At 45.1% G+C, this 25,729-nt stretch overlaps 1 protein-coding gene across 6 annotated transcripts in view; it reads left to right on the forward strand.

The window, feature by feature from the left end:
* Nucleotides 1–25,729, forward strand: part of SYNE2 (spectrin repeat containing nuclear envelope protein 2) — a 250,960-nt gene that overhangs the window by 37,393 nt on the left and 187,838 nt on the right. For all 6 annotated transcript variants that reach the window (XM_081857037.1, XM_081857038.1, XM_081857039.1 and 3 more), the window contains exons 4-17: nucleotides 1,303–1,398; nucleotides 2,911–2,988; nucleotides 5,217–5,309; nucleotides 6,791–6,972; nucleotides 11,166–11,362; nucleotides 11,838–11,938; nucleotides 13,667–13,768; nucleotides 15,807–15,944; nucleotides 17,490–17,654; nucleotides 18,250–18,362; nucleotides 19,877–20,033; nucleotides 23,037–23,133; nucleotides 23,642–23,829; nucleotides 24,973–25,137. In XM_081857037.1, the coding sequence (XP_081713163.1) occupies nucleotides 1,303–1,398; nucleotides 2,911–2,988; nucleotides 5,217–5,309; nucleotides 6,791–6,972; nucleotides 11,166–11,362; nucleotides 11,838–11,938; nucleotides 13,667–13,768; nucleotides 15,807–15,944; nucleotides 17,490–17,654; nucleotides 18,250–18,362; nucleotides 19,877–20,033; nucleotides 23,037–23,133; nucleotides 23,642–23,829; nucleotides 24,973–25,137 (1,872 nt within the window). The remainder of the gene's footprint in view (nucleotides 1–1,302; nucleotides 1,399–2,910; nucleotides 2,989–5,216; nucleotides 5,310–6,790; nucleotides 6,973–11,165; nucleotides 11,363–11,837; nucleotides 11,939–13,666; nucleotides 13,769–15,806; nucleotides 15,945–17,489; nucleotides 17,655–18,249; nucleotides 18,363–19,876; nucleotides 20,034–23,036; nucleotides 23,134–23,641; nucleotides 23,830–24,972; nucleotides 25,138–25,729) is intronic.

Genomic DNA, 25,729 nt, shown 5'->3' on the forward strand with positions numbered 1-25,729 from the left:
TTTAGTGTTGAATATATGCTGTATGGTAATTTATGGACCTAATAGGTATCTAAAGCCATTTGCACATAACAAAATATGTATTTTATCAAAGTAATTGTTGAACTGAAATGCAATTAAGAAGAAGTATATTAATAGTGAAATAATGATTAAGGTCTAACTTAAAATGATTTTTTATTCGTAACAAAGTTAGTAATCAAACACATTGGCATTTGGCAATAGAAACACAGTTTACAAAGACTCATAATCTAGTCTCTAGAAACTTGCTATAACATGAAATAATAATAGCAAACCAGTCATATTTTAGGGAGCAGGCTAGCAGGCGGGGCCCATTACTTACATCATAGGAGCCTACACAACACAAAACACTGTTGCTGTATGTAGGTTTTATTTTATTTGTTTTTTGTCTTACATTTTGGAAATGTACATCTAGTTTTTTTCCCTTTTAATTTTTTTGGGGCCCCCAAGAGAGTGGGGCCCTAAGCTATAGCTTGTTTAGCTAATACGTAAATCAGGCACTGGGACCTCACTCGTTTTCCATTCAACATGGTACTGCTTTTCTGAGAGAGCAGTACTTGCAGATTTTTTATGATGGTGCTCTTCAGTATTTCCATAAAATCACAGAACTGTTGAGAGTTGGATTGGACCATGTGGCTCATCTGGTCAAACCCCCTGAAATTCAGTGATCTTTCACCCAACATCACTTTTATCAAGGTATGAGTACTGACACCGCATTTGTAAACCCCCCCAAAAGAAAAAATACTGGGTTTGCTTGGTTTTCACCAGTTACTGAGCCATTAGTGTGGTAGGCTGTGCCCTTGGCAGTAGAGGTCTGGCATCAGTCACTGCCAGCTTTCTTATAGACTTGTTTTGAAACCTGTACAGTTCAGCCAGCAGAATGTGTTAGGATATTGCTCTCCTGAGTGCATCTTTCGTTGTGCGAACTCTGCAAAGGGCGTGCACAAGTCTTTGGAATGTGGACAGCTGTTTCTGAGGCTTGTGTCGCTAATTGTCTGATACTGCGTTTCTTCGGGAGATTGATGGATCGTCCGGAATCGACGTGGAGGCATGATGGCCTTTGTCTCCCTGGCAGTATCCCAACAAAATGTGGATTATTGTTTTTAACCAACTGGTTTATTGATATGCCGTTGGTGTTTTTGACTGCTCTTATTATTATTTTGACTGCTCTTATTATTGCAGTGTTAGGTTTCTATGTCGTATTCTGCCTTACTATGCCCCCCCCCGAATGTATAGCTTACAAATATTAGAATCAGAAAGGTTGCTTAACGATAAATATTTTTGCAGCATTCCCCACCTTCCTTTGTCTCGGACTTGTATACGGACATCGGGGAGGGACATGTGCTTTTAGATCTGCTGGAGGTCCTCTCAGGACAACAAATGGTAAGGTAGCCCCATTGCATGTGATTCTTTTTGTCTAATGTCAATTAAAAAAAACACCATGAACTTACCGTATTTTTCGCTCTATAACACGCACCTGACCATAACACGCACATCGTTTTTAGAGGAGGAAAACAAGGGAAAAAACATTCTGAATGAAACAGTGGATGTATCATTTTTGTGCTTCATGCTGTGGCCACAGACATGTGATCTGATGGTGAATTTGGGGTGACCCAATGCAAAAATCCTGAGAATCCCTGTGCATCCATGGTTTGTAACCACGTTTTTGCACCATTGCAGCCCCAGGCAACAGTGGGTGCGTGATTTTTGGGGGGCAGGCTGTAGCCATGGACATTCTATGTGATCTGTTGGTGAATTTGGGCTGACCCAATGCAAAGATCCTGAGGATCCATGCTTTTTAACCACATTTTTGCACCATTGCAGCCCCAGGCAACAGTGGGTACGTGATTTTTGGGGGGCAGGCTGTAGCCATGGACATGCTATGTGATCTGATGGTGAATTTGGGGTGATCCAATGCAAAGATCCTGAGGATCCATGTGGATCCATGCTTTTTAACCACATTTTAAGTGGGGAGGGAAGGAAAAACACAGAAGGGACAAGGAGCACGAGAGGGGTGTGCAGAGAAGCAGCTGGCTAAGAATGCAGGAGAGGGGTATAACGGAGGGAGGAAAGGAAGGCAAAAGTTTTCCCTCACCTACCCACCCAAGCCAGCCAGCTCGCGTGCGCTCTCTCTCTCTCTCTCTCTCTCTCTCTCTCTCCCTCCTGCATGTTTTCAGCAGACGACACTCTGCTTTCCCCTCTGCTTGCCTGGAGGGGAGGGGCTTTCCCTGCTCTTTGTTCCGTTTGAGCAAACACAGCAAGGAAACAGAGATGGGTGGGCAGTAAGACCCTGAGGCAGAATGCAAGAAAGCAGCCGCTTCCTCTTTTCAGGTTTCCCTTCTCTGAGACGTGCGATTTGATTTTTTTTGCCTCCCATCGCGCCATTTGGCTCCAGGGACCACACATTCGCTCAATAACACGCACAGACATTTCCCCTTCCTTTTTAGGAGAAAAAATCTGCGTGTTATAGAAGGAAAAATACGGTACTTATTGCCCATCAGTCCTCATGCTTGAATTTCTTTCCCTGTTCCGTGGCAAATTGCAGTTTGGGCCTGGTGTGAGTTTGACATGCAGGCAGAAACTCAGTTTTGTTGCACCAAATTAAGGATCTTGAGGTTCTGAACTTTCTCTCAAGAAAACATCCCAAGTTTCTAGCTCTTAAGAATGCTAGGAGAAGCTTGGAAATGTCTCAACACTTTCCCCCTTTTCCCACAGTGTGTTCTATCAACTCCTTCCTCGCCCACTCTCAAAAAATTGCTGAAATTTCTAAACCACAAAAGCAGAATATATTCTGGGAAATTAACATAAGAACACGAGAAGAGCCATTCAAAATCTGAAATTTGTAATCTGGAGCCTGAATTTCCATGTTTGTATCCTCTCTTTCTCTCTCTCCAGCCACGTGAGAAAGGATCGAACACTTTCCAGTGCAGAAGCAACATTGAAAATGCGTTGACGTTCCTAAAGAACAGATCGGTCAGTATTACTCCAGCCTCAAAGACGGTTTTGAGTTTGCTCGGGTGCCAAAGTGTTGTAAAAAAAGATGAGAACTGCACATTCGAAGCAAAGCTGTACAGTGACATGCTTTAGAACAGAACTGGATGTGCTGTTTTGCTTTATATATTTTTCCAGCAGGAAATTCCACTAAAGCGTTTGTTATAGATCCCAACTACAGTCAATTCAAGAGCTGAAAGGACTCCCTAAGTCTGGTCTTGAGGATGCTTTTATGCACACTTTTATAGATATGAATGAGCAACCTAGGTTCACTATGAGCTCTCTGCAGCTTACACACACCTTTTACATTATCAACCAAATAATGATTTTTTTGGTAACTTATTTTGCTGGATTGCAGCTTGGAAAACTGGGTATTAATTGCCGTATTTTTCCTTCTAGAAGAATGGAGATCAAAATTGATAGACTATGCAGAACTGGATAAACTAACTGGGAAAATCAGATATACTAAAGACCAAAAGTTCATCGAGGACTGGGGAAAATTTGTGGATTATCTGAAAAATATATGTGGTGTAAATACAACGCTAGTGGGATTTAAAGAGGCACTGTAAAAAAAAAAAAAGTATTGTTTATTACAAACAATGGGAGCAAGGAGGAACAATGGCAATACGAAAGAAGGGAATGTGTATTAAAGGTATAAATATGAATGATTGTCAGAGACGCTGAAGGAAGTCAAAAACAGTTATAATTTGTTGTATGTGGGATTAAATGAATAACTGGATGGAAATTTATAAAATGTATAATAAATAAAAAAATAAAAAATGCCGTATTTTTCGCTCCATAAGGCGAACCGGACCACCTAGTTTTTAGGGGGGGGGGGGGGGAAATCAAGAAAAAAAATCCGCTCGCTGTGTTGGCTTCATTTTTAGCCACGGGGCTGGGGCGGGGGAAGCCCGAGCTTCCCCCGACCCCAGCCCCTAAAACAGGTCCGGGAGCGACAGCAAGGTTGCAAAGCCTTTGGAGTACAGCGCAAGTTCCCACTGCGCTCCAAAGGCTTCAGGGATAGCCACCTGAAGCCTTTGGAGCTCAGCGGGACCTCGCACTGCGCTCCAAAGGCTTTGGGTTCCTTTCACTGAAGCCAGGCTTCAGCGAAAGCAACGCGTAGCCTCCGGAGTGCAAAGGAAGCGCTCCCTCTGTGCTTTGGAGGCTTCGCTTTGCTATCGCTGAAGCCAAGGAGCCTGTATTCGCTCCATAGGACGCACACACATTTCCCCTTAATTTCTGGAAGGGAAAAAGTGCGTCCTATAGAGCAAAAAATACGGTAACCTTTGCAAGGACTTTCGGCACCACCTAAACTTTGGAACTCCCTGCCTATTGACATCAGGCGGGTGCTGTCATTGTACTCTGTTCAGCAACTGCTTGCAACATTTTTGTTCAGGAAAACAAAATTGTCTATCCAGACACCATAGAAATTACATGAGTTTTATTTATTTATTTTTAGCTACCATTGATTTTATTCATCATTCAGCTTATTTTTAAATACCTGTTTTTAACTGTTTTTTTATCCATAATATTAAAATTTTATATTTTTTGTAAACTGTTTAAAGCAGGGGTCAGCAATTTTTTTTTTATTAGAGGGCCAGTCCACTGTCCCTCAGACCTTGTGGGGCGGGGCGGACTATATATTTTTTTTGCGGGGGAAATGAACGAATTCCTATGCCCCACAGATAACCCGGAGATGCATTTTAAATAAAAGCACACATTCTACTCCTGTAAAAACACGCTGATTCCCGGACCATCCGCGGGCCGGATTTAGAAGGCGATTGGGCCGGATCCAGCCCCCGGGCCCTAGTTTGCCTCCCCATGGCTTAGACTTAGCGGCTTAAACAACAACAAGAACAACAATAAAACAGTATAGAGGTTGTGTTAAATAAAGAGATGAATGACAAGAAACAACTTGTTGTACATGGCTAGAGGTGGATTTGGATTGTGATGTTTTCATAGGAGTCCAGTATATACCATATTTTTTCTACTTTTTGAACTCCTTTGTTGGGTTGTGATTAAACACACACACACACAAATATACACAAATACACAGCATTACAGGTTTAAACATCCCACAAGAGCTGTTTTAAAACAGTGCTTCATTTCCCTTCTCTTTGTTCTATTATTATTATTATTATTATTATTTATATCTCGCCCTCTCCAGCCGAAGCCGGGCTCAGACATAACAGTTATTCTTCTTTTCCCAGATCAAGCTGATCAACATCCATGTTGCAGATATCATTGAAGGCAAACCGTCCATTGTGCTTGGCCTGATTTGGACAATCATATTGCATTTTCACGTGAGTAGCTGATCAAGGTTGGAAGAAAGATTTCCCAAGTTAGTTTTTGCTGAAATTGGCTCAGAAGATGGAGGCAAGGAGAACACCCCCCCCCCCCGAACAGTGTGTCAGGGGAGGAGAGCGGTGATCGTGCCATCTGAAAAGCTATGCCTAGGTGTTTGAGGTGAAATGGCCCTTGGGAGAGGACTGTACCATCTCAGTTTTCACAGTTTTCATTCATTTTAAAGTTGCCTTGATGTGCAAATCAAATCCCACATGACCAACATACCATGCCCCATTTGAATAACTGCTCTAACACTTTTAGCAGGCCTTTGGTTCCCCCCCAAAGAATCCTGGGAACTGTAGTTTATTAAGGGTTCTGGGAGTTAAAGAAGACCACTATTCCCCTCACGGAGCTGCAATTCCCAGAGTTCCCTGAGAAGAAGGATTGATTGTTAAACCACAAGTGGAGGTGATTCTTCAAGTACTTAGGCCCAACTCATTTAAGCAGAGATGGATTTAGGGGCGAGCGACCAGTTTGGTTGCATTGGGCATGCAGCATAGGGCCCACCAGAACTTTTATGAAGAATGGAAGGCAAGAGGCAGGGCTGTGTGCACCAGATTTTGGTGCCTGCACAGGGCGCTGCTGAAATTCAAGACCCCAAGGTCTGTCACTGGTTTAGGACTTTGTACCCAGTTCTTAGGATGCAGGTGGCACTGTGGTCTAAACGACAGAGCCTAGAGCTTGCCAATCAGAAGGTCGACGGTTCGAATCCCTGCGACGGCGTGAGCTCCTGTTGCCCGGTCCCAGCTCCTGCCCACCTAGCAGTTCGAAAGTACATCAAAGTGCAAGTAGATAAATAGGTACCGTTCCGGTGGGAAGGTAAACGGCATTTCCGTGTGCTGCTCTGGTTCGCCAGAAGCGGCTTAGTCATGCCGGCCACATGACTGTATGCTGGCTCCCTCGGCCAATAAAGCGAGATGAGCGCCGCAACCCCAGAGTCGGTCACGACTGGACCTAATGGTCGAGGGTCCCTTTACCTTTACCTTACCCTAGTTCTTGGGATGCAGGTGGCACCATGGTCTAAACGACAGAGCCTAGAGCTTGCCGATCAGAAGGTCGGCGGTTCGAATCCCCGTGACGGGGTGAGCTCCCATTGCTCAGTCCCAGCTCCTGCCCACCTAGCAGTTCAAAAGCACGTCAAAGTGCAAGTAGATAAATAGGTACAGCTGTGTGAGAAAGTAAACAACATTTCCGTACGCTGCTCTGGTTTCGCCAGAAGCGGCTTAGTCACACTGGCCGCATGATCCGGAAGCTGTCTGTGGAAAAATGCCAGCTCCTTTGGCCTATAGAGCGAGATGAGCTCCGCAAACCCAGAGTCGTTCGTGACTGGAGTTAACGGTCAGGGGTCCCTTTACCTTTACCTTTTACCCTAGTTCTTACCAATGACTGTGGAATAAATCTGTTCCTTTCCCTCCCGCCCTCTATTCTTCATTGGTAGATTGAAGAGTTAGCCCAGACTCTTGCCTGTGGCTATGGTCATCCTTCGCCGGACAGTTCGAGTGCCGTGGACTCATCGCCAACAGCAAGCCCACCAGCGAAACGAAATGCTAAAGCAAAGGAACGGTGGAAGATGTCCGCAAAGAAGGCTCTTCTGTTGTGGGCCAAGGAGCAGTGCGCCACGTATGTAGGGTTGCTCAAATCAGCCCATCTGCAGTCCGTGCTGCTTTTGCATGCGTTCACTTGCAAGCCCATTCCATCCTGTTTTCTGCACTAATCTGTGATGCTTAGGAACACAGAAAGCTGCCTTGCATTGAATCAAACTATTGATCCACAGCAGCCCTCCAGTTTAAGATTCATTTCATTTTCCTTTATTAGACGTATTAGTTGCCTGCCTCCAAAAGGTCTCCAAGTGGCTTGCAGCGAAAGAAAGAAAGAAAGAAAGAAAGAAAGAAAGAAAGAAAGATATACAATACATATTACCATAGGGGAAAAGTGCTTTTAAAATATGTTAGGGAGAGAGGGGAATTATTGGATTTTTCTTGTTTTTAATAATAAATAATAAAAATAAATTTAATTTATACCCTGCCCTCCCCAGCCAAGACCGGGCTCAGGGCAGCTAACACCAAGTATAAAACAATTGATTAAAATACAACTTAAAAACAAGATTAAAATACAGCAATAAAATGCAGCCTCATTTCAGTAGAAACTCAAATCAAAAACTTTTTGGGGATGAAAACGTCAAATCTTCACTAAGGCCAACTATCAAGACTGGTTCTACGTGGGCTAGAAAAAAGCCAGGGAAGTCCCCAAAGAGGAGTTATATCACTGAAGGAAAAAGGAAAGAGGGCGAGGGGATCAAGTTAATTCCAAGACAAAGGCTGTATTTTTATTATGTATTTTATATCTTTATATTGTGATTTTATGTTAAGAGCCGTCTTGAGACCTGCAGGTATAGGATGGCATGCTAATTATTAATAACAATCGACATTAATATTTCATATAGCATAACATCCATGAAAGAAACCAAAATCAAATGATAAGCAAAACAATACTCAGGCCTGCTTACTAACAAAAATAAATAAATAAATATTTAAATAAACATATTAATATTTGAAAGAAGTATTATAGTATGTTGAATTCACGAGCAGGATTTGAACTATGAGCAACAGAAGGTGTTAGAGTTTATTGTACAGTGGTTATGATATAAGACGGAGAAGATAGGGTACAACAAGGGGGAGCAATTAAAAACACCATGGAAAATGGGAGTGGGGGAGTGGGGGAGTCAAAAAAAGCAAAGAGAAAATTATGTTTTGGAATGCATACGTGCAATTTTTGAGATGTACGGTACAGTGGTGCCTTGCAAGGCAAACGCCTCGCAAAACGAAAAACTCGCAAGACGAAAGAGTTTTCCGTTTTTGAGTCGTTCTGCAAGACAAATTTCCCTATGGGCTTGCTTCGCCCTGGACCTCTTCTGAAGGCCGGCGGGGGGCAAAAGTCTTTGCTCCCCCCCCCGCCTGCCTTCCCGGGATAGCGGCTTTTGAAGGCAGGCGGGGGGGAGCAAAGACTTTCACCCACCGCCTGCCTTCAGAAGACCTCCGCTGTCCCGGGGGCTTTTAAAATGCTGGCGGTCGGCAGCAAAGCCCTCATGTCCCCGGAGCTTGCGGGGCGGGAGGTGGGGAGAAGGGCTTTTCTTCCCACCGCCAGCCTTCAGAACAGCCTTCTGAAGGCTGGCGGTGGGAAGAAAAGCCCTTCTCTCCCCCCCCCCCCGCAGCCTTCAGAAGAGGTCGGGGGACAGACTGTCCCCGGACCTGGTCTGAAGGCGGTTTCCATAGGAACGCATTGATTGATTTTCAATGCATTCCTATGGGAAACCGTGCTTCACAAGACGAAAAACTCGCAATAAGAAAAAACTTGCGGAACGAATTAATTTCGTCTTGCGAGGCACCACTGTATTTGTTTTTTTAATTATTATATTTTGTTAAACAAAAATAAACAAAGCCTCAACTTCCTGTAGTCCAAAAAACCATTCACCTGAAACCCACAGTTTTCCCCCTTTAACCCCACCACCCCACCCAATTCAGTGCTGAGGGCTGGCAGTGTCCTCCAGGGATGGTCCTTGTGGTGATCACACTGGGTCCCCGGACGTTTGACGGTCGGTCTATTGACCCTGTGCCGCCACTGTGATTGCTTTTTCCGCTGCCACCACCCCGTATCTCACAGGGACACACGGAGTCCAGTCAGTTGTTAACATTAACAAATAATCAAATTTATTTTTAAATGCAGGAACAAGCTTATGGGTATAGTTAATTTTTCTTGGCAGTTTCTTAATCTTAGTTCCTAACAACTTCAAACTGATTATTCCCAACTATCTATCTGACTCCACCTAACAATTCCTCTCACTCTCTCACAATACAACTCGACCAACCCACTGCCTAAAACTCCCTCTTCCTTCTTCAACTCCCAAACCTCAACTGACTTTCAAAACCTCCCACTCTAACTTTCACTCCCCCCTTGCATTCCCACTGGCCAATCACATCACACACCCATTTAACCCTTTCCTTATGACCCATCCTAGGAGGCAAACGCCACAGTCCTGAATCTCTCTTCTCCCTTCAGGAGGGGAGCAGTAGCGGAGCCAAGCAGAGATGATAACTTTACCTTCTTTGCAGATGACTCAGTTACTCTTCTTCTTCTGCTGCTGGTAGAGGTGCAGATGTTGTGGGTTGTACCTGAGGACTCCTGCATGCAAATCAGATGGTCAGCTGCTAGGTTATGGCACTTGCTTTAAAAACAACATTGAGATTCTAGTCCTCATCGTTGATATAAATAGGGCATGCAAAGCTGCCTTCTACTGAGTCAGACCAGTGGTCCATCTGCCTCAGGATTGTCTACACCAACCGGCAGCGTCGGTCCAGAATTTCAGCACTCTCTTTCGGCCCTCCTTGGAGACGCCATGATTCGAACCCGGGACCTTTTGCAGACAAGGCGTGTGCCGTGCCGCTGAGCTACATGCAGCCCTTCCCCAAAGAAAGCGGCCTGATCTTGCAGGCTGGTCAGCGGGGCCAAAGAGCTTCTTTAGCCTAGCCAAAGAACTTTTAAGCTGATTTCCTCAACAGTGGTGGAGTTGAATAGCAGGACAAAGAACAAAGAGAAAGTCTGACAAGTTAAGTGGTTTCCACTCCCCAAGTGAGTTTGGCCACTCTGCCAACAAACCCTGGCATTCTGAACAAGTGAGATCGCTGATTTCACCCCGCGGTGCCCAGCCTTAGCCTTTGTCCTCCTTCCTGCATATCTACAATACACAGCCCATTTTTATGTCAGCACTCATTCTGACTCATTCCTGCGTCTCTCGGCATGACTGCATTTTCTAGGAAAGAAATGTGCTGTAGGAAGTCACTGGGCACATTTCTTTCAAACGTTCTCTGTAATTGCCTTGAAATAGATTTGCCACTGGGTGGAAAGTATAATATAATGCCTCCCATTCTTAAAACGGAGCCCCTTCCCTGCCAGACTGCTCATTTAGGGCAGGTATATTCTTCAACACTTCTTAGATACTATAATTGTGCATTAGCAGTGGAGCTAATTCTGCTTTAGTGATATCACATGGCTAGTAGCCTTGTCCTCCATTATTCTTGTCTAACCCGCTTTTAGAGACACGGGTGGCACTGTGAGTTCAACCACAGAGCCTAGGACTTGCCGATCAGAAGGTCGGCGGTTCGAATCCCTGTGACGGGGTGAGCTCCCGTTGCTCGGTCCCTGCTCCTGCCAACCTAGCAGTTCGAAAGCACGTCAAAGTGCAAGTAGATAAATAGGTACCACTCCGGCGGGAAGGTAAATGGCGTTTCCGTGCGCTGCTCTGGTTCGCCAGAAGCGGCTTAGTCATGCTGGCCACATGATCCGGAAGCTGTATGCCGGCTCACTCGGCCAGTAAAGCAAGATGAGCACCGCAACCCCAGAGTCGGTCACGACTGGATCTAATGGTCAGGGGTCTGGATCTAATGGTTTTAAGGCCTTCAATGTTCTCCCCAAAACCAGCGTTTTGGAACTCACTTCAACCTCTGGTTGATTGGGGGAAACCTGGTTAGCATGAGTCTTGGGTTAACCTCGGTGCAGATGTCATTCTAAATCAAGGCAGATCTAAGGGAGGTTTTTACCTTTGCAGGGTGGGAGAGGGCACCTATGGGTCTACAACTTGCTCCCTATCCCTTAACTGGTTAAGAGACAATGTTATGCTTTGTGCCAGGCTGTAAAAATAGGGTGCTGGTGGGAGGGGGAGTTACTTACATGGTTGGCAGCACAGTGTCACTGCTTACAGGAATAACTGAAGAGACATTTGTGTGTGTGTGTGTGTGTGTGTGTGTGTGTGGACACAGGCATGGCTCCATCAGCGTCGCAGACTTCAAATCCAGTTGGAGGAATGGGTTGGCGTTCTTGGCCATCATTCATGCCTTGAGGCCGGACTTGGTAGACATGGAGAGAGCAAAAGATAGACCCAACAAAGAGAACCTGGAGGAGGCCTTCGAAATTGCAGAGACAGAACTCAATATACCCCGGCTGCTTGAACCTGACGGTAAACCTTCCGAGAATGGAGTGTCTCCAGTCATAACAGTGTCGGTTGTGTTTTCACGGGCATAGATTTTTGACCCTGTTTTCAATATGAATGTGCTAGATTGGGAGGGGAATTGTACCAAAATCCGTGAATGGAAATAAATATGACCAAGCAGATTGAGATGAATAAACAGGTGCTTTCATAAGGCAACTTTTTGTTCACACGTTGACTCTTTTCTAGTGTGTCTTTCATATGGACATGTGTTGAAAGCCCTAAACGACTCAGGCTCCAAATATCTGAAAGACCGCCTCCCTTTAGACCAGCCTTTCTCAACCTGTGGGTCCCCAGATGTTGTTGGACTACAACTCCCATCACCCCAGCTAGCAAGGCCGGAGCTCAGGAATGATGGGAGTTGTAGTCCAACAACATCTGGGAACCCACAGGTTGAAAACCCTCTGGGGTGCTGAGATGTTTAATAGCTTCTGGCATTTTACAGATGTTGATGTCGTCAGTCCAGATGAGAAATCCATCATGACATATGTGGCTCAGTTTCTGCAGTATTTCAAAAGTCTACCTGTGGCTGAAGATGAGATGCAGGTATGGTGACCTCTTTTGTTTTTGGACCAAGCCTCATATGTTCCCTGTTTGCTTTGGAATACCAAGTCTTGAGTTATCTCTAAGCATCCGTATAGCAGGGGAAGCTGACCCCAGGTCAGGGGCCTAATCTGTCCACCCCTCAAAACATTTTTTTCCCTGGTGCCCAAGGTTCTGCCAGTAAATGAATAAATAGTAGACCCAGTGCTGTGGTTACAGGAATCCCAACAACCTGAGAGGGTAGGAATTGCCCTCTTCCCGATCGATTGTCAGATTGATCATTTGATGAATGGAACAAGGAAAGGACCCCCCCCCCCTTCTCAGCTGATCTGCACAGATCAATGGAATGTGTGCTTGTGTGTCTGCCTGGGTATGCGTGCATGGGGAAATGTGTGGGGTGGCCACACCCCCTTTGGTCACGCCTGGAGGGTTGGCTTAAGGGTGATGTAGCTCTTGGACCAAAAAAGAGCAGCCCGAATCTGGCAAGACTCACAGCATTCATAAAGGGAGAAACGTACCAGAAATTATGGGATGGGGATGCGCTAAAGACTATGAAAAAACATTGTTCTGGAGTAAGCATGTTGGTATGTAATGAATGGCGCTTTGCAGGGTTAAAGAAAAAGACAAATGATGTAAAAAGTATAAAGATAGAGGTAATCTACATTAGACACAACAATTTAGAAAGAGTAAAATTTTTGAGGTCTTAGAACAAAGGAAGGAAGTCAATATGTGTACAGTGGTACCTTGGGTTAAGTACTTAATTCGTTCCAGAGGTCTGTTCTTAACCTGAAACTGTTCTTAACCTGAACCACCACTTTAGTTAATGGGGCCTCCTGCTGCTGCCGCGCCGCCGGAGCACAATTTCTGTTCTCATCCTGAAGCAAAGTTCTTAACCTGAAGCACTATTTTTGGGTTAGCGGAGTGTGTAACCTGAAGCGTATGTAACCTGAAGTGTATGTAACCCGAGGTACCACTGTATATGTATGTAATGACTAGATTAGAATGAAGATACGGCTTTATTTGTAGATGTGTGCTCTTTTTTCCCCTTTCCTTTTTTGTGCTCTGTTTTTCTTTCTTGTTTGTATAGTTTTATTTCAATGTTTGTAATTTTTGTTGTAATTTTGCATTGAAAATAAAAAGGGGGGGGGAGAGTAGCCCATAGCACAGATGGCTCTTGCAGATGTAATATTCCCTGACCCTTAACCTTGACCTGGGGATAAAAAGACGATATTAAAAACACACAGTACATAATAAAAGCAAGAGCAACCAGTAGCCCCCCCTTTCTACAAACACATTTAAAAGGATATAGGATGTTAATCAGTGCAATGCCTGGTTGAAGGGTAATGTTTCTGCCTGGCTCCCAAAGGTCTAAAATGAAGGTGTTAGTCGTGACTCTCTGGGGAGAGCCTTCCACAAATGGGGAGCCACAGGAAATCGTTGTTGTTTGAACTCATTTGTCTTTTATTTTTTATTTTATTTTTTACAAAAAAGTAACTCAAAGCGACTTACAAAGCAACCTAGAACTAAAGCAAAGCTAATAAACCTCTTGCAAAATACTGTTGGATTGCTGCATTTGTTTCCCTAGGTTTGCACTGAAGCAGTTTGCAAAGAGAAAGAGCCTTGGGAATATGATTGACAAGGCGCCTTCTCTTGCAACAGTGCAAACTGCAATTGTCAGGAGGAGTGATAAAAAAGAAAACAAAAATGGCAACTTTCTGTTCTGTTTCCCAGGGGAAAGTCAGCCAGACCTTGAGTTGGCTGAACACTCAAGAAAAGAAGTTAGCAAGGTTGTTGTCGGAGACAGAAAGTATGCCTTTTTCCGAGAAGTTCCAAGTAAGTAACGTTGTAGACTTATATCTTCAGAGATAGTAGCAATTGCAAGGTAAATAACTGAAGGTTATTTTTGTGTGTGTGTCATTTGTAAAACAAAGTTTCAGTGTTCCGTCTTTTGGGAACAATCCCCCTCCCCCAAAAGGAAAAAACAACAACGTGCCCATTCAGTTTTATAAAAGTGTTAAACTTCTGCATATTGGAATGTATAACACAATTTAGAAACCAGGAAACAAATTCAAAACACCGAGGGGAGAACCACAAACATATTGAACAAAATGATCAAACAGACAGACAAATATTGCAGCCTATCCATCATTCGCAGCAGAGTCGGAAATCTCCAAGGGGCTTGTTAGTCGTGGGAAATATAAGCATCGCTTTATGCTAACAGGAGAAGAGTCCTGCTGAACCAGATGGTTCTCCACTTGGTCCAGCATCCTTTTCTCACAGTGGCCAAACAGATTCCCCTGGGAAGCAGGCAAGCAGGAGCTGTCCCACTCGTGTCCCCCATGTTCTGGTATCCAGAGGCATATTGCGACTAGTTGCCGTTGATAAGAACATAAGAACACACCTCTTGCAGCCCTCACCCATGATTGCACCCTAATAGCGTAAAAGGTTAAGGACCCCTGGATGGTTAAGTCCAGTCAAAGGTGACTATGGGGTTGCGGCACTCATCTCGCTTTCAAGCCGAGGGAGCCGGCATTTGTCCACAGACAGCTTTTCTGGGTCATGTGGCCAGCATGACTAAACCACTTCTGGCACAATGGAACACTGGCGGAAACCAGAGCACACAGAAATGCTGTTTATCTTCCCGCTGCAGCGGTACCTATTTATCTACTTGCACTGGTGTGCTTTCAAACTACTAGCTTGGCAAGAGCTGGGACAGAGCAATGGGAGCTCACTCCGTCACAGGGATTTGAACCACTGATTTTCTGATTGGCAAGCCTAAAAGTCTCTGTGATTTAGACCACAGCGCCTCCCGCGTATCACCCATGATTGCACTCCAATAGCATAAGATGAGCCTGCTGGATTCAGCCAAAAGCCCCTCCCTGTCCACACACTGGCCAAACAGATGTGTGTGGGAAGCCTGCAAGTTGGACATGAGAGCAGTGGCACTCTGCCAGCCTGTGATTCTTGGCAACTAGTATTCAGAGGCATCCTGCCTGTGGCAGCGTAGGTGGCATGGGATCTGGAGGTTCCATGAGCCACTGTAGGCATGGATAGGCTTTTGTGTTAATTTCTTGTGTCCCCTTTTTTCAAGCCATCTAGTGGCCATCATAGGAACATAGGAAACTGTGCCAAACTCCTGTTCCATCTAGCTTAGCGTTGTCTGCCTAGTATTGGAGCAGATCGGGAGGAGAAGGGAAACTGGTCCTAAACCTATGCTGGCTTGTGGTATATCTTTGGGAGAAGAAAAGGCTAAGGAGTACAAGAAAGCACACAAGTGGGACTTGAGCACAACAGAATGTCAGAGTCCGTATGCTTCTGAATGCAAGTTGCTGGAACTCAAGAAGGGAGAGAGCTGGTTGGCTAGTGTGAGAACAGGATGCTGGACTAAGATGGGCCATTGACCTGGCCAAGCAGGGCTGTTCTTAAACTCTTGACTATTATCCACCCCATCGTCCAGCCCGGACACTGAGGTCCAGCACTGAGGGCCTTCTGGTGGTTCCCTCACTGCGAGAAGCCAAGTTACAGGGAACCAGGCACAGGGCCTTCTCGGTAGTGGCACCCACCCTGTGGAACGCCCTCCCACCAGATGTCAAAGAGATAAACAACTACCAGACATTTAGAAGACATCTGAAGGCAGCCCTGTTTAGGGAAGTTTTTAATGTGTGACATTTTAATGTATTTTTAATCTTTGTTGGAAGCTGCACAGAGTGGCTGGGGAAACCCAGCCAGGTGGGCGGGGTACAAATAATAAATTACTATTACTATTACAGCTAATAGCTGTTGATAGATCTATCCTCTGTCTATTGATCTAATCCTGCTTTTAAAAGATTCTGAAGCTGAATTTCTTTTCTTTTTTTTAAATTATCCCTAGGAGATGTTATCATTTATGGAATCCTTTAACACAGAGAAAAAGGCCTTTCAGTCCCTCCTGACATCTAAAAGAAAAGCATCGGAGCCGAGCGGAGATTATCTAAAGATGAAAGATGCATGGGACAGCCTAACCTCTCAGGTCATTGGAAATATTTTTGAGGCAACTGCCGTTTATGCTGCCGATGGGAAAGTCTTTTGCTCACGTCTAGGAGGGTGGGATGGGCCAGGAAATGCTTCTTTGCACTTTCCAGGCGTGGTGCAAATAGGGCATCATAGAGATCGAGGGGACACTGTTACCTGTTGAGTCCGGAGGCTGAATGTGGCCCTCCAGGCCTTTCCATATGGCCCTTGGGACTCTTCCCAGACCCGCCCCCACCTCTCACTGGCCCTGCTGCATGTGCTTCTCATGTCCTTTGGCTTAACTGGAATGTCTCCAATTGTGATGAGGTCCTTTGCTTGCCTGATGGGGAGATGCATGTGCAGAAATCTTCCTTCTGCCTGGCCCACCCACTATTGCTTGTGGCCACACCTACCAGTAGCATGTACCCCAGGGAAGATTGTTCCTAAGGCAATGCAACTCTCAGGTTCAAAGAAGTTCCTTGCCCCTAAGCTAGCCCAAGACTCCATGCAAGACGTTCAGACCTAGAAATCCCCAAGAGATGACTTCTTCTTCTCCACAATCTTCATCAAGGGAAGAGCCCACAGTCCCTCTTGGCAGTGGGTTCCGTTGCTGAATCCCTCTTACCATCAAGGCGGTTCTTCCTAGTGTTCAACCGAAATCTGTCCACCTGTAACTTAGAGCCCAAGGGATGCAGTTCTGCCCTCTGTGGCCACAGAGGACATGCATTTGCCCTCTTATGTGTGACAGCCCTTCAGGGATTTGAAGAGTGTTCTCTCTCCTTCCCAGGCTTCTCACTTCCAAGCCAAAAACACTCAGTCCCTTCAGCCTTTCGTTTTAGGACTCAGCCAGTCAGACTGGGCATCTACCACCATGCCAATACTGGTAGATTTTTGGGTTATATGTATCAGGCCAGCAGGTGATCCTAGGTCAAGGTAAAGGGACCCCTGACAATTAAGTCCAGTTGCGAACGACTCTGGGTTGCTGCGCTCATCTCACTTTACTGGCCGAGGGAGCCGGCATTTGTCCGCAGACAGTTTTTCCGGGTCATGTGGCCAGCATGACTAAGCCGCTTCTGGCAAAACCAGAGCAGTGCACAGACACGCATTTACCTTCCCGCCAGAGTGGTGCCTATTTATCTACTTGCACTTTGACGTGCTTTCGAACTGCTGGGTTGGCAGGAACTGGGACCGAGCAACGGGAGCTCACCCTGCTGACCTTTTGATCGGCAGGCTCAGTGGTTTAACCCACCGCGCCACCTGCAGGTGATCCTAATGGTCCCCAAATGCTTCCCTTCCCCCTAAATTTGAGTGGTTGCCCCTGCCAAAAATCGTTTCAGCAATAAAACTGTCGTATTCTAGGTTCTGCAGGATTGTCTGCATCTCACATATTTTGTAAGTGTGATGACACTTGAGCCTTCCTACCTGTGTACTGTGTGGATGGAGCAGACCCACCTGGTCTAATAGCCTACTTTGTTTGTTAACTTGAACGTGTGTGTGTGTGTGTGTGTGTGTGTGTAAAACAAATACAGAACCTTTTGTGTACACCTGTGTCTTGCCTTCCTAGATGAATGAATGGAAAGCAAAGCTGGACGGTTTATTGCCTCCACCTCTAGATGCAATCGAGTCCTGGTTGCAAGAGGTGGAACGCCAGCTGGCGGAAGATCTACCGGATTCTCAAGACCACTCTCAAGCCATGGCTGCCCTAGAAGGAAAAATGAGGTCCACCCAGGTTGGTTACAGAAAACAAAACAGGATTTTTAAAAATACATGTGCTCATGTAGAAAATACTAAAAAATAAATTTAAGGAACCGCAGAAAGAGGGGGAAGGAAGTCAAGTTTTGAAATATTAAAATGATTGTAAAATTGTTGAAAAGTATAAAGTTGAAAAAAAAATGTTCTGCTTTGCTACACAAACACAGGTACACAGGGGTAGTACTGGTTTGCACCTTCCATGATTCTGCAGCTACAGTGTTGTTTGCCATGCCTTTTCCATCGTAATGCTCACACTTGACAAGCAGAAATTCATTAAAAAGCAAAAAGCTGCTTTATACCTGGGTTTCCCAAACTTAGGTCTCCACCTGTTTTTGGACTACAACTCCCATCATCCCTAGCTATCAGGACCAGTGGTCGGGGATGATGGGAACTGATTGTTTGGATGGGAACTCCAAAAACAGGTGGAGACCAAAATTTGGGAAACACTGGTCTACACCAAGGGTGGGGAATCCAGTGTCAAATTAACTCTGGGAAGAGCTGGCCGTAGCACACGGCTGTTTCCCCCTGTGACGGTGTGAAATATGTGAATGCAGCCATGCTTCTTCTTTCAGATCCTGATGGACCATTTCAAAGACAACTTGGAGATGCTGCAGTCCTTTGAGAACAGAGATGAGGCAGGCATGCCGCTGGTGCCGCCCCAGAAACTGGAAGAGATTAGAAGAAGGTTTGTCACTTGTCAGATTCCTCTTATCAGCCTTCAGCGTTCAGCTGAAGAGCCAGTGTGCCATGTAGTGGTTACAGTGTCGGACTAGGACTTGGGTTCAAATCCTCCGTCCTCCATGAAGCCCATTGGGTGACCTTGGGCCAGTCACTTTCTCTCAGCCTCTACTGCCTCACAGGGTTGTTAGTTGGGGGGAGAGAGAAGCATGTATGCCCCCTTTCCTTGGAGGAAAGATGGAGTTATAAATGTACTCTAGCCAAACCAGTGGTGTCTCTCCAGGATTTCAGATAGGAAACAATTCCCAGCCTTGTCCGGAGATGCCAGGGATCTGGGGCCTTCCTCATTAGTTTAGAGAAAAGGCAAGTAAGAGGTGACATTGTCACTGTGCTTTGTCCCCACGGCTGGAGGCAGTCATGCTACTGAATTTCAGTTGCTGGAAACCACAGGAGGGGAAAGGACTCTTGTTCTTGAGAATCTCTTGCAGGCGTCTGGTTGGCCACTGTGAGGATAGGACTCTGGACTAGGTGGGCCATTGGCCTGATCCAGCTGCCTCTTCTTACATTCTTATGCAAGGCAGGAGATCTACCATGGGGTAGCACCATAACGTCTGCATTTCACTTTTCTGCGGCCAACATAACTGTTCCCCAGCCTTGCAGATAAATGCAGAACAGCTTTAAAAGGTAAAGGGACCCCTGACCATTAGGTCCAGTCATGACCGACTCTGGGGTTGCAGCGCTCATCTCGCTTTACTGGCCGAGGGAGCCAGTGTACAGCTTCCAGGTCATGTGGCCAGCATGATTAAGCCGCTTCTGGCGAATCAGAGCAGCGCACGGAAATGCAGTTTACCTTCCCGCCGGAGTGGCACCTATTTATCTACTTGCGCTTTGATGTGCTTTCGAACTGCTAGGTTGGCAGGAGCAGGGACCGAGCAATGGGAGCTCACCCCGTCGCGGGGATTCGAAACGCTGACCTTCTGATTGGCAAGTCCGAGGCTCTGTAGTTATCCACCCGTTAATATAATTGGCATTCCTATCAGTGTTAGAAACTGGGATGGAAAAGCTAGGAGCCAAATGGCTTCAGGGACCTGTGTTGTGGGCGCCATAACAGAATGTCTAGTCGCCACTCCTGGGGGGGTCAGCAACACTTTTTACTTATTATTTTGATAAGCATGAATGAATACGCAATTCACGTAAATGGCACATTGTTAATATCACATTCTTAGCAGAAATTGTTAATGCATGTTTAATTTGTTGTTGACAATGAAAATATTGGTGCCATACTTCAGTTTTAAAAATATTTGACTCTTTATTGTTAAGCTCCTTAGCAATCTATCCTTAACAAATACTTTGAGGTTTCAAAGCACAAACATTTCAGTAATCCTTGAGTGTCAGCCAGGCACAAAAAAATGGCACCCAGACTTTTGGAGGTGCTCACGAATGGAGCATCTCTTGCATGGTGCCAGTCGCATTTGCCATTTTTGCCTTCTTTCTTAATCAGGATGTTGGGTTTCCTTTCAGGTTCAGCAGCATCCAGCTTGCAGATTTCAGCAATCTTGTGGAGTACCACCAATTGTTCTGCTCGGCTATCTTGAAGGAACTGGTATCTAAGCTTAACATCTGGCACATCAAGCATGGGACCAAGGAGAATGTGGAGTCGCTGCTGTCAGATTGGAATGTAAGCATCATAAGCTGTTTCCATTTGCTGGCTGGCTAGTTTTGTAGAACAGCAGCCAAGAGATTGTGGCACGAATCAGGATGTCCTCCCATTCAAAAACGCTAAGCCTCAGTCCTTCCCTGCCTTCATCTGCAAAATGGGGCTAAGAAGTGCTGTGTGCCCATTGAATAGTGCAGCTGCCCAGCTTTTTGGTGTGAAGCCGCAGTTGTCGAATTCAGCAGCTTTCAGGCTGGAATAAAAACGGTACATTTATTTATTTGACAAAATGTGTAGCCTGCTTAATAAAACAAATAAACCTCTAAATGGTGTACATAAAGTGTGTGTGTGTATGAAAGCACCACTTAAATTAACAAAGTTTGAAAGCAGTAGACATAATAAAAATTATTCAAATACAGATAAATCATCAGAATTTAAGAACAAGTATACATAACAAAATTTTGTGTCTGGGTACGGCTGCCTAAACAAAAATGTTTTTTTTCAGGCATCGTTATGGTCTGGGCATCCAGCAGATGTCACTGCAAAACTGCAATTTGTTATCAGAAGGCTGGTTGCGGGGGAAACAACCATCTTCCCTCCTCCAAGAAGGAAGTCTAGGCAATTTTTTGCAAGGTTTAAACCCTGACAGCAATTTGATGTGCCAAAGCATTTATTGAGGGGTGATGTGTGGCTCTCTCCTCAGCACCTTGTATCAAACCATCGGTGACACCTGCCAGAGTTTTGAATGGATTTGTCCTATTTGTTCAGAAGGGTATAAAAGAATTGCAGCCATGGTTTGAATTCAAAAAGTACCAAATTGAAGCTGTGGCTGCAGAGAGGGAATCATGAGAGCCTTAAGGGGGCACTAAATTCAAGCTGCAGCTGCAAAGGAAGAATCCAATTCACCCTCTGAAGCTGTGGCTTGAAGTTTCTCTGTACCTGACATCATCAGATGCCCTGATATCGTAAAACATCATGTGATTTGGCAGGTGGGCTGGCTGCTTTCAGATCTGCTGCCCTGGCCCAAAGTGGCCCTTCTCTCTGATTTAAAATATTTTTTAAAAAATAAAAAAATTCCTTCCAGTAGCACCTTAGAGACCAACAAAGGTTGTTATTGATACGAGCGTTCGTGTGCATGCACGCTTCTTCAGATACACTGAAACAGAAGTCACCAGACCCTTATATATAGTGAGAGGGTGGGGAGGGGTATTACTCAGAAGGGTGGTGGGAATGGGTGATTGGCTGATAGGTGTGGTAAACCTGTTGATGACTGTTAATGATTGCAATTGGTCTTACAGGAAAAAGCAAGGGGTGAGATGGCTAAAAATAGCTTTATCACGTATAATGAGATAAGAATCCAATGTCTCTGTTCAGACCAGGTTTCTCCATGGATTTAAGTTTGGTAATAAGTTGCAATTCAGCAACTTCTCTTTCCAGTCTATTTCTGAAATTCTTTCGTAATAAGACAGCTACTTATCACCCATCTCCCACCACCCTTCTGAGTAATACCCCTCCCTACCCTCTCACTATATATAAGGGTCTGGTGACTTCTGTTTCAGTGTACAGTGGTACCTCTGGCTACGTACTTAATTCATTCCGGAGGTCCGTTCTTAACCTGAGGAACCACTTTAGCTAATGGGGCCTCCTGCTGCCACTGCTCCACCACTGCACGATTTCTGTTCTCATCCTGAAGCAAATTTCTTAACCCGAGGTAATATTTCTGGGTTAGGGGAGTGTGTAACCTGAAGCGTATGTAACCTGAAGCGTATGTAACCCAAGGTGTATCTGAAGAAGTGTGCATGCACACGAAAGCTCATACCAATAACCACACAAAAGCTCATGCCAATAACAAACTTAGTTGGTCTCTAAGGTGCTACTGGAAGGAATTTTTTTATTTTGTTTCAACTACGGCAGACCAACACAGCTACTTACTTGTAACTAAAATATTTTTACACTTCCTTTTACCTACCTACCTGCCTGAAGCAGGGGTAGAGAACTTCAGGCCTGGGGGCCAAACATGCCCGCTTAGGCCTTGCTGTCGGAACCCCTCAAAATTACATTCCAGAGACCTTCCTTACACCCAAGAATTTTTGCCTAGCTGAAATCTGTTCCTGGATTCTGATAATGCCTGTTGCTTATTTTGAGGGAGGATAAGGGAGGGGCGAGCGAGTCTGTGTGTGCCAAAACTTGTCTCCCGCAGAAAGGTAAAATTTACATGGTCTGCTGCAGGTACTTTGGGCTTTGGCCACAGCCATCACTGGCACATGGGCCTCAGGAGATTGTCCGGAAGGGAATGCGATGCTTGGGCTGAGGAAAGGGTTCTCACCTCTGCTTCAGAGCTTTAGAAACACCCGCAGTCTCACAAAGAATGAAGTGACCGCTGCTATCAGTGGTCAGCAGAATCCTGGGAAAACAAGTTTTGTTTTGTTTTTAGCAAGCGTTGAAAGCACATAACTGTTTATATATCAGTCACTGTACCTTTTAGGCAGGAAGCCCGCATGACTGACATGCCTGAGGTGGGATGTAAATACCACAATCCTTCACAATGATAAGACTCAACCTGGAATGCATAAGATAGGTGATATGATAGAGAAGAGCGAGGGGATGCCAAACCAATACGAAAATATTTTTGTTTCTAGTTGGATTTTCCTTCCAACTAGGAACCAAAATATTTCATTATTCTCTTATTTTATTTCACTGATTGCCATCGTGGCATATGTATAAATGCAGCAGTATCTGTAAAATGTATAACAATCCATGTAATAATAATCAACAAACAAAGGTGACAATTAACAGCCAATCCTCCAAACTCTCCCTCTGCATTGAAAAAGCAATTATCCAAAGAAGATGCAGCACAAAATAATTGAGCCAGTAAGGTGCACTTCAATAATTTTTTTAAAAGAGATAAAACAATGGTTTGTTTATTTTTTAAATCTCAAACTCGATCCTCTCTAAATCTCTGTACCAGAAAGCATTTTTCAAATTAATCCATCTTTTTGCTTATTTTTTGTTTGTTTGTGTGGGCAGGGTTTTATTGAAGAAAAAGGATTTCTTAGTCAACTGGAAACCACATTTCGAGTATGCAAAGAGAAACAGAACAAGATCATGCCCACTTCTAATCTGGGTAAGACCTCAAAGGCGTAAATACGCTTCTATCTAGACTCCTATCATCTTGGATTGTTGAAATCTTAGGCCTAGTATTCACTGAGCAGATCCTGGCTTTGGCAAGTTGCTCTCTTCCATTTTTAGTTCTCCCATCTGTAAAAAGGGCATAATAGTGACTCACATTGTGTCATTTTGTGATAATGAACCAGGGTCAGAACCCGTCTCGATGGTTAAAATCAACAGTAGCTAAAAAATAAAGCACAAGTTCCTTCTACATGTCTGGATAAGCTTGCCTAAAAAAAAAAAAGTAAGCAATTCTGGAAAAAAGCACACCAAAGGCCCCTGCCTGCTGTCAATAGGCAGGCAGTTCCAAAGTTCCAAAAATCGATTTTGGAACAAATATTATGCAGCAGTTATTATGTGCTAGTTCTGCAGATTGAAGCAGTCGAGTTGGCGTATCTGGGCAAAGGCAGTCCTGCAAGTACTGTAGCAATAGGTATTGACAGCATCGTTATTTAACATTATAGGAGCCGATCCCGAGGATGCAAGTAAATTATTTAAGATGGTAGAATCTCAGGTTTCCAGATGCAACGAGTACATTGACAACGTGAACGCAACCTTGCGGAAGATTTTGTTGTCCTGGGACACCTATACGGAGAACATCCACTTGCTGCAGGCTTGGCTGGAAGACACGCGGAAAAAACACCCTCCGAATGTATGTTTGCATTTCTTCCTGACTCTTACGGTCGATTGGTTGGGGAAGTATTGTGAGCGCCAGATGTGACGGACAGCCAACTCAACGTTATACGCAGGGGTTTGGTTCAAAGGCTCACATGTATACACAAAAATTGCCTTCTGAGCTGTAGGTGGGAAATGTGTTTAAGTCCAACTCTATGGGAGAAAGAGAAAGCCGCTCCAAGGTTAGCCAGCTGCAGGCTAACAGAGACGCAGGTGGCGCTGTGGGTTAAACCACAGAGCCTAGGACTTGCCGATCAGAAGGTTGGCGGTTCGAATCCCTGCGACGGGGTGAGCTCCTGTTGCTCGGTCCCTGCTCCTGCCAACCTTGCAGTTCGAAAGCACGTCAAAGTGCAAGTAGATCAATAGGTACCGCTTCATTGGGAAGGTAAACGGCGTTTCTATGTGCTTCTCTGGTTCGCCAGAAGCAGCTTAGTCATGCTGGCCACATGACCCGGAAGCTGTACGCCGGCTCCCTCGGCCAGTAAAGCGAGATGAGCGCCGCAACCCCAGAGTCTGTCACAACTGGACCTAATGGTCAGGCGTCCCTTTACCTTTACTAAGGGGAAGGCTCAGAGGTCGGAGGAAATCTGGAAGCCACAAGTAGACCTGGCCCCAAAGTAGCTTTCAAGCTCTCTGCCTTTCTTCCCAGGCAAGTCCTGTTTGGTGAACCCTGCAAGGTTCTTCTTCTTTGGCGATCACTTGTAGTCGAGTAAGATTGTCTTCCATAAACATGGTTTTAACAGTGAGTTCGTATTTGACTATGGAGGCCAATTCTGGATCCACACGTCCTTCCACAGTGGGGATATAGGTTTCCAGGCGGGAGTTGATCACTTTGAGGGCACCATTGGCAGGTGGGAGCAGCGGGTATGCTCCTGAGAGATCTCGCGGGCAGTTGGATTGACTTGTGAGTTCTTGCGAAACCATCTCCGCCACTCCCAAAGCTACCATGCTGAGCAGGACTTGCCCAGGGAAGGCACATGTTTGTGGAAAGGCGGAAGAGAGGAAGAGAGAGAGGCTGGTATAGGGAGATGTAGCCAAGTGTGTGTGGTTGAAATCGCCCACGACAAATGCGTGTGAGATGTGGGCTTACTGTCTTGCGTTGTGTTGTGTTGTGTACTAGGTTCCCACAGAAGTGTTGGCTGCCTGGAACTCTCGGCACGGATCTGTCAATGAAGCAGGGAACTTTTTGATCGAATCCTGCAACGAGGAAGTGGGTTCAGCCGTTTCCAGTGAGCTGAAGAAACTGAACAGAAAATGGGCAAAGCTTATAAAGAAAACACAGTTTGTGAGTTGTCGCAGATATTTTTAAAAAGCCTTGTGGAGTTGCTGTTAGCTTTATGGTATTGTTCAGTGTAAAAATGCAACATGGAATATTGTTTCAGGCTAACAGATTTATTGTAACATAGGTTTTCATGGACTGGAGCACACTTTCTCAGATGCACGAGGTGTTAATCCTCAGCAGGGTTTTTTTTGTAAATTAGTAAAGAATGAGGCCAAAAGGCCTTGATGTGCACAGAGTTACAGTTTATCTGTGGCAGTCCCATGAAAGGTCCAAACGCATACAAGATTAGAACAGTGAACGTTCTTAATATGATACTTCTTTTTAAGGCAGCCATGGGGATCCTTTTGCCCTCCAGATGTTTTGGTGAACTACAACTCCCATCACCCCTGGCCATTGGCCACACTTGTTAGGGCTGATGGGAGTTGTAGTTCAGCAATATCTGGCGGGTTAGAGGTTCCCCACTCCTCCCTTGCTATACTAATTTGACACCAGTATTGGAGAGAAAACCATTGTCTCCATTAAGACCTAAACAAATAAAGCAGAATCAAATGTTCTGATAAATTTTAGGGTGAGACTCAACGTAGGATTTTAATTT

Source organism: Podarcis erhardii (genome assembly GCF_964252035.2).
Source record: "Podarcis erhardii genome assembly, chromosome: 1".
Lineage (NCBI taxonomy): Eukaryota > Metazoa > Chordata > Lepidosauria > Squamata > Lacertidae > Podarcis > Podarcis erhardii.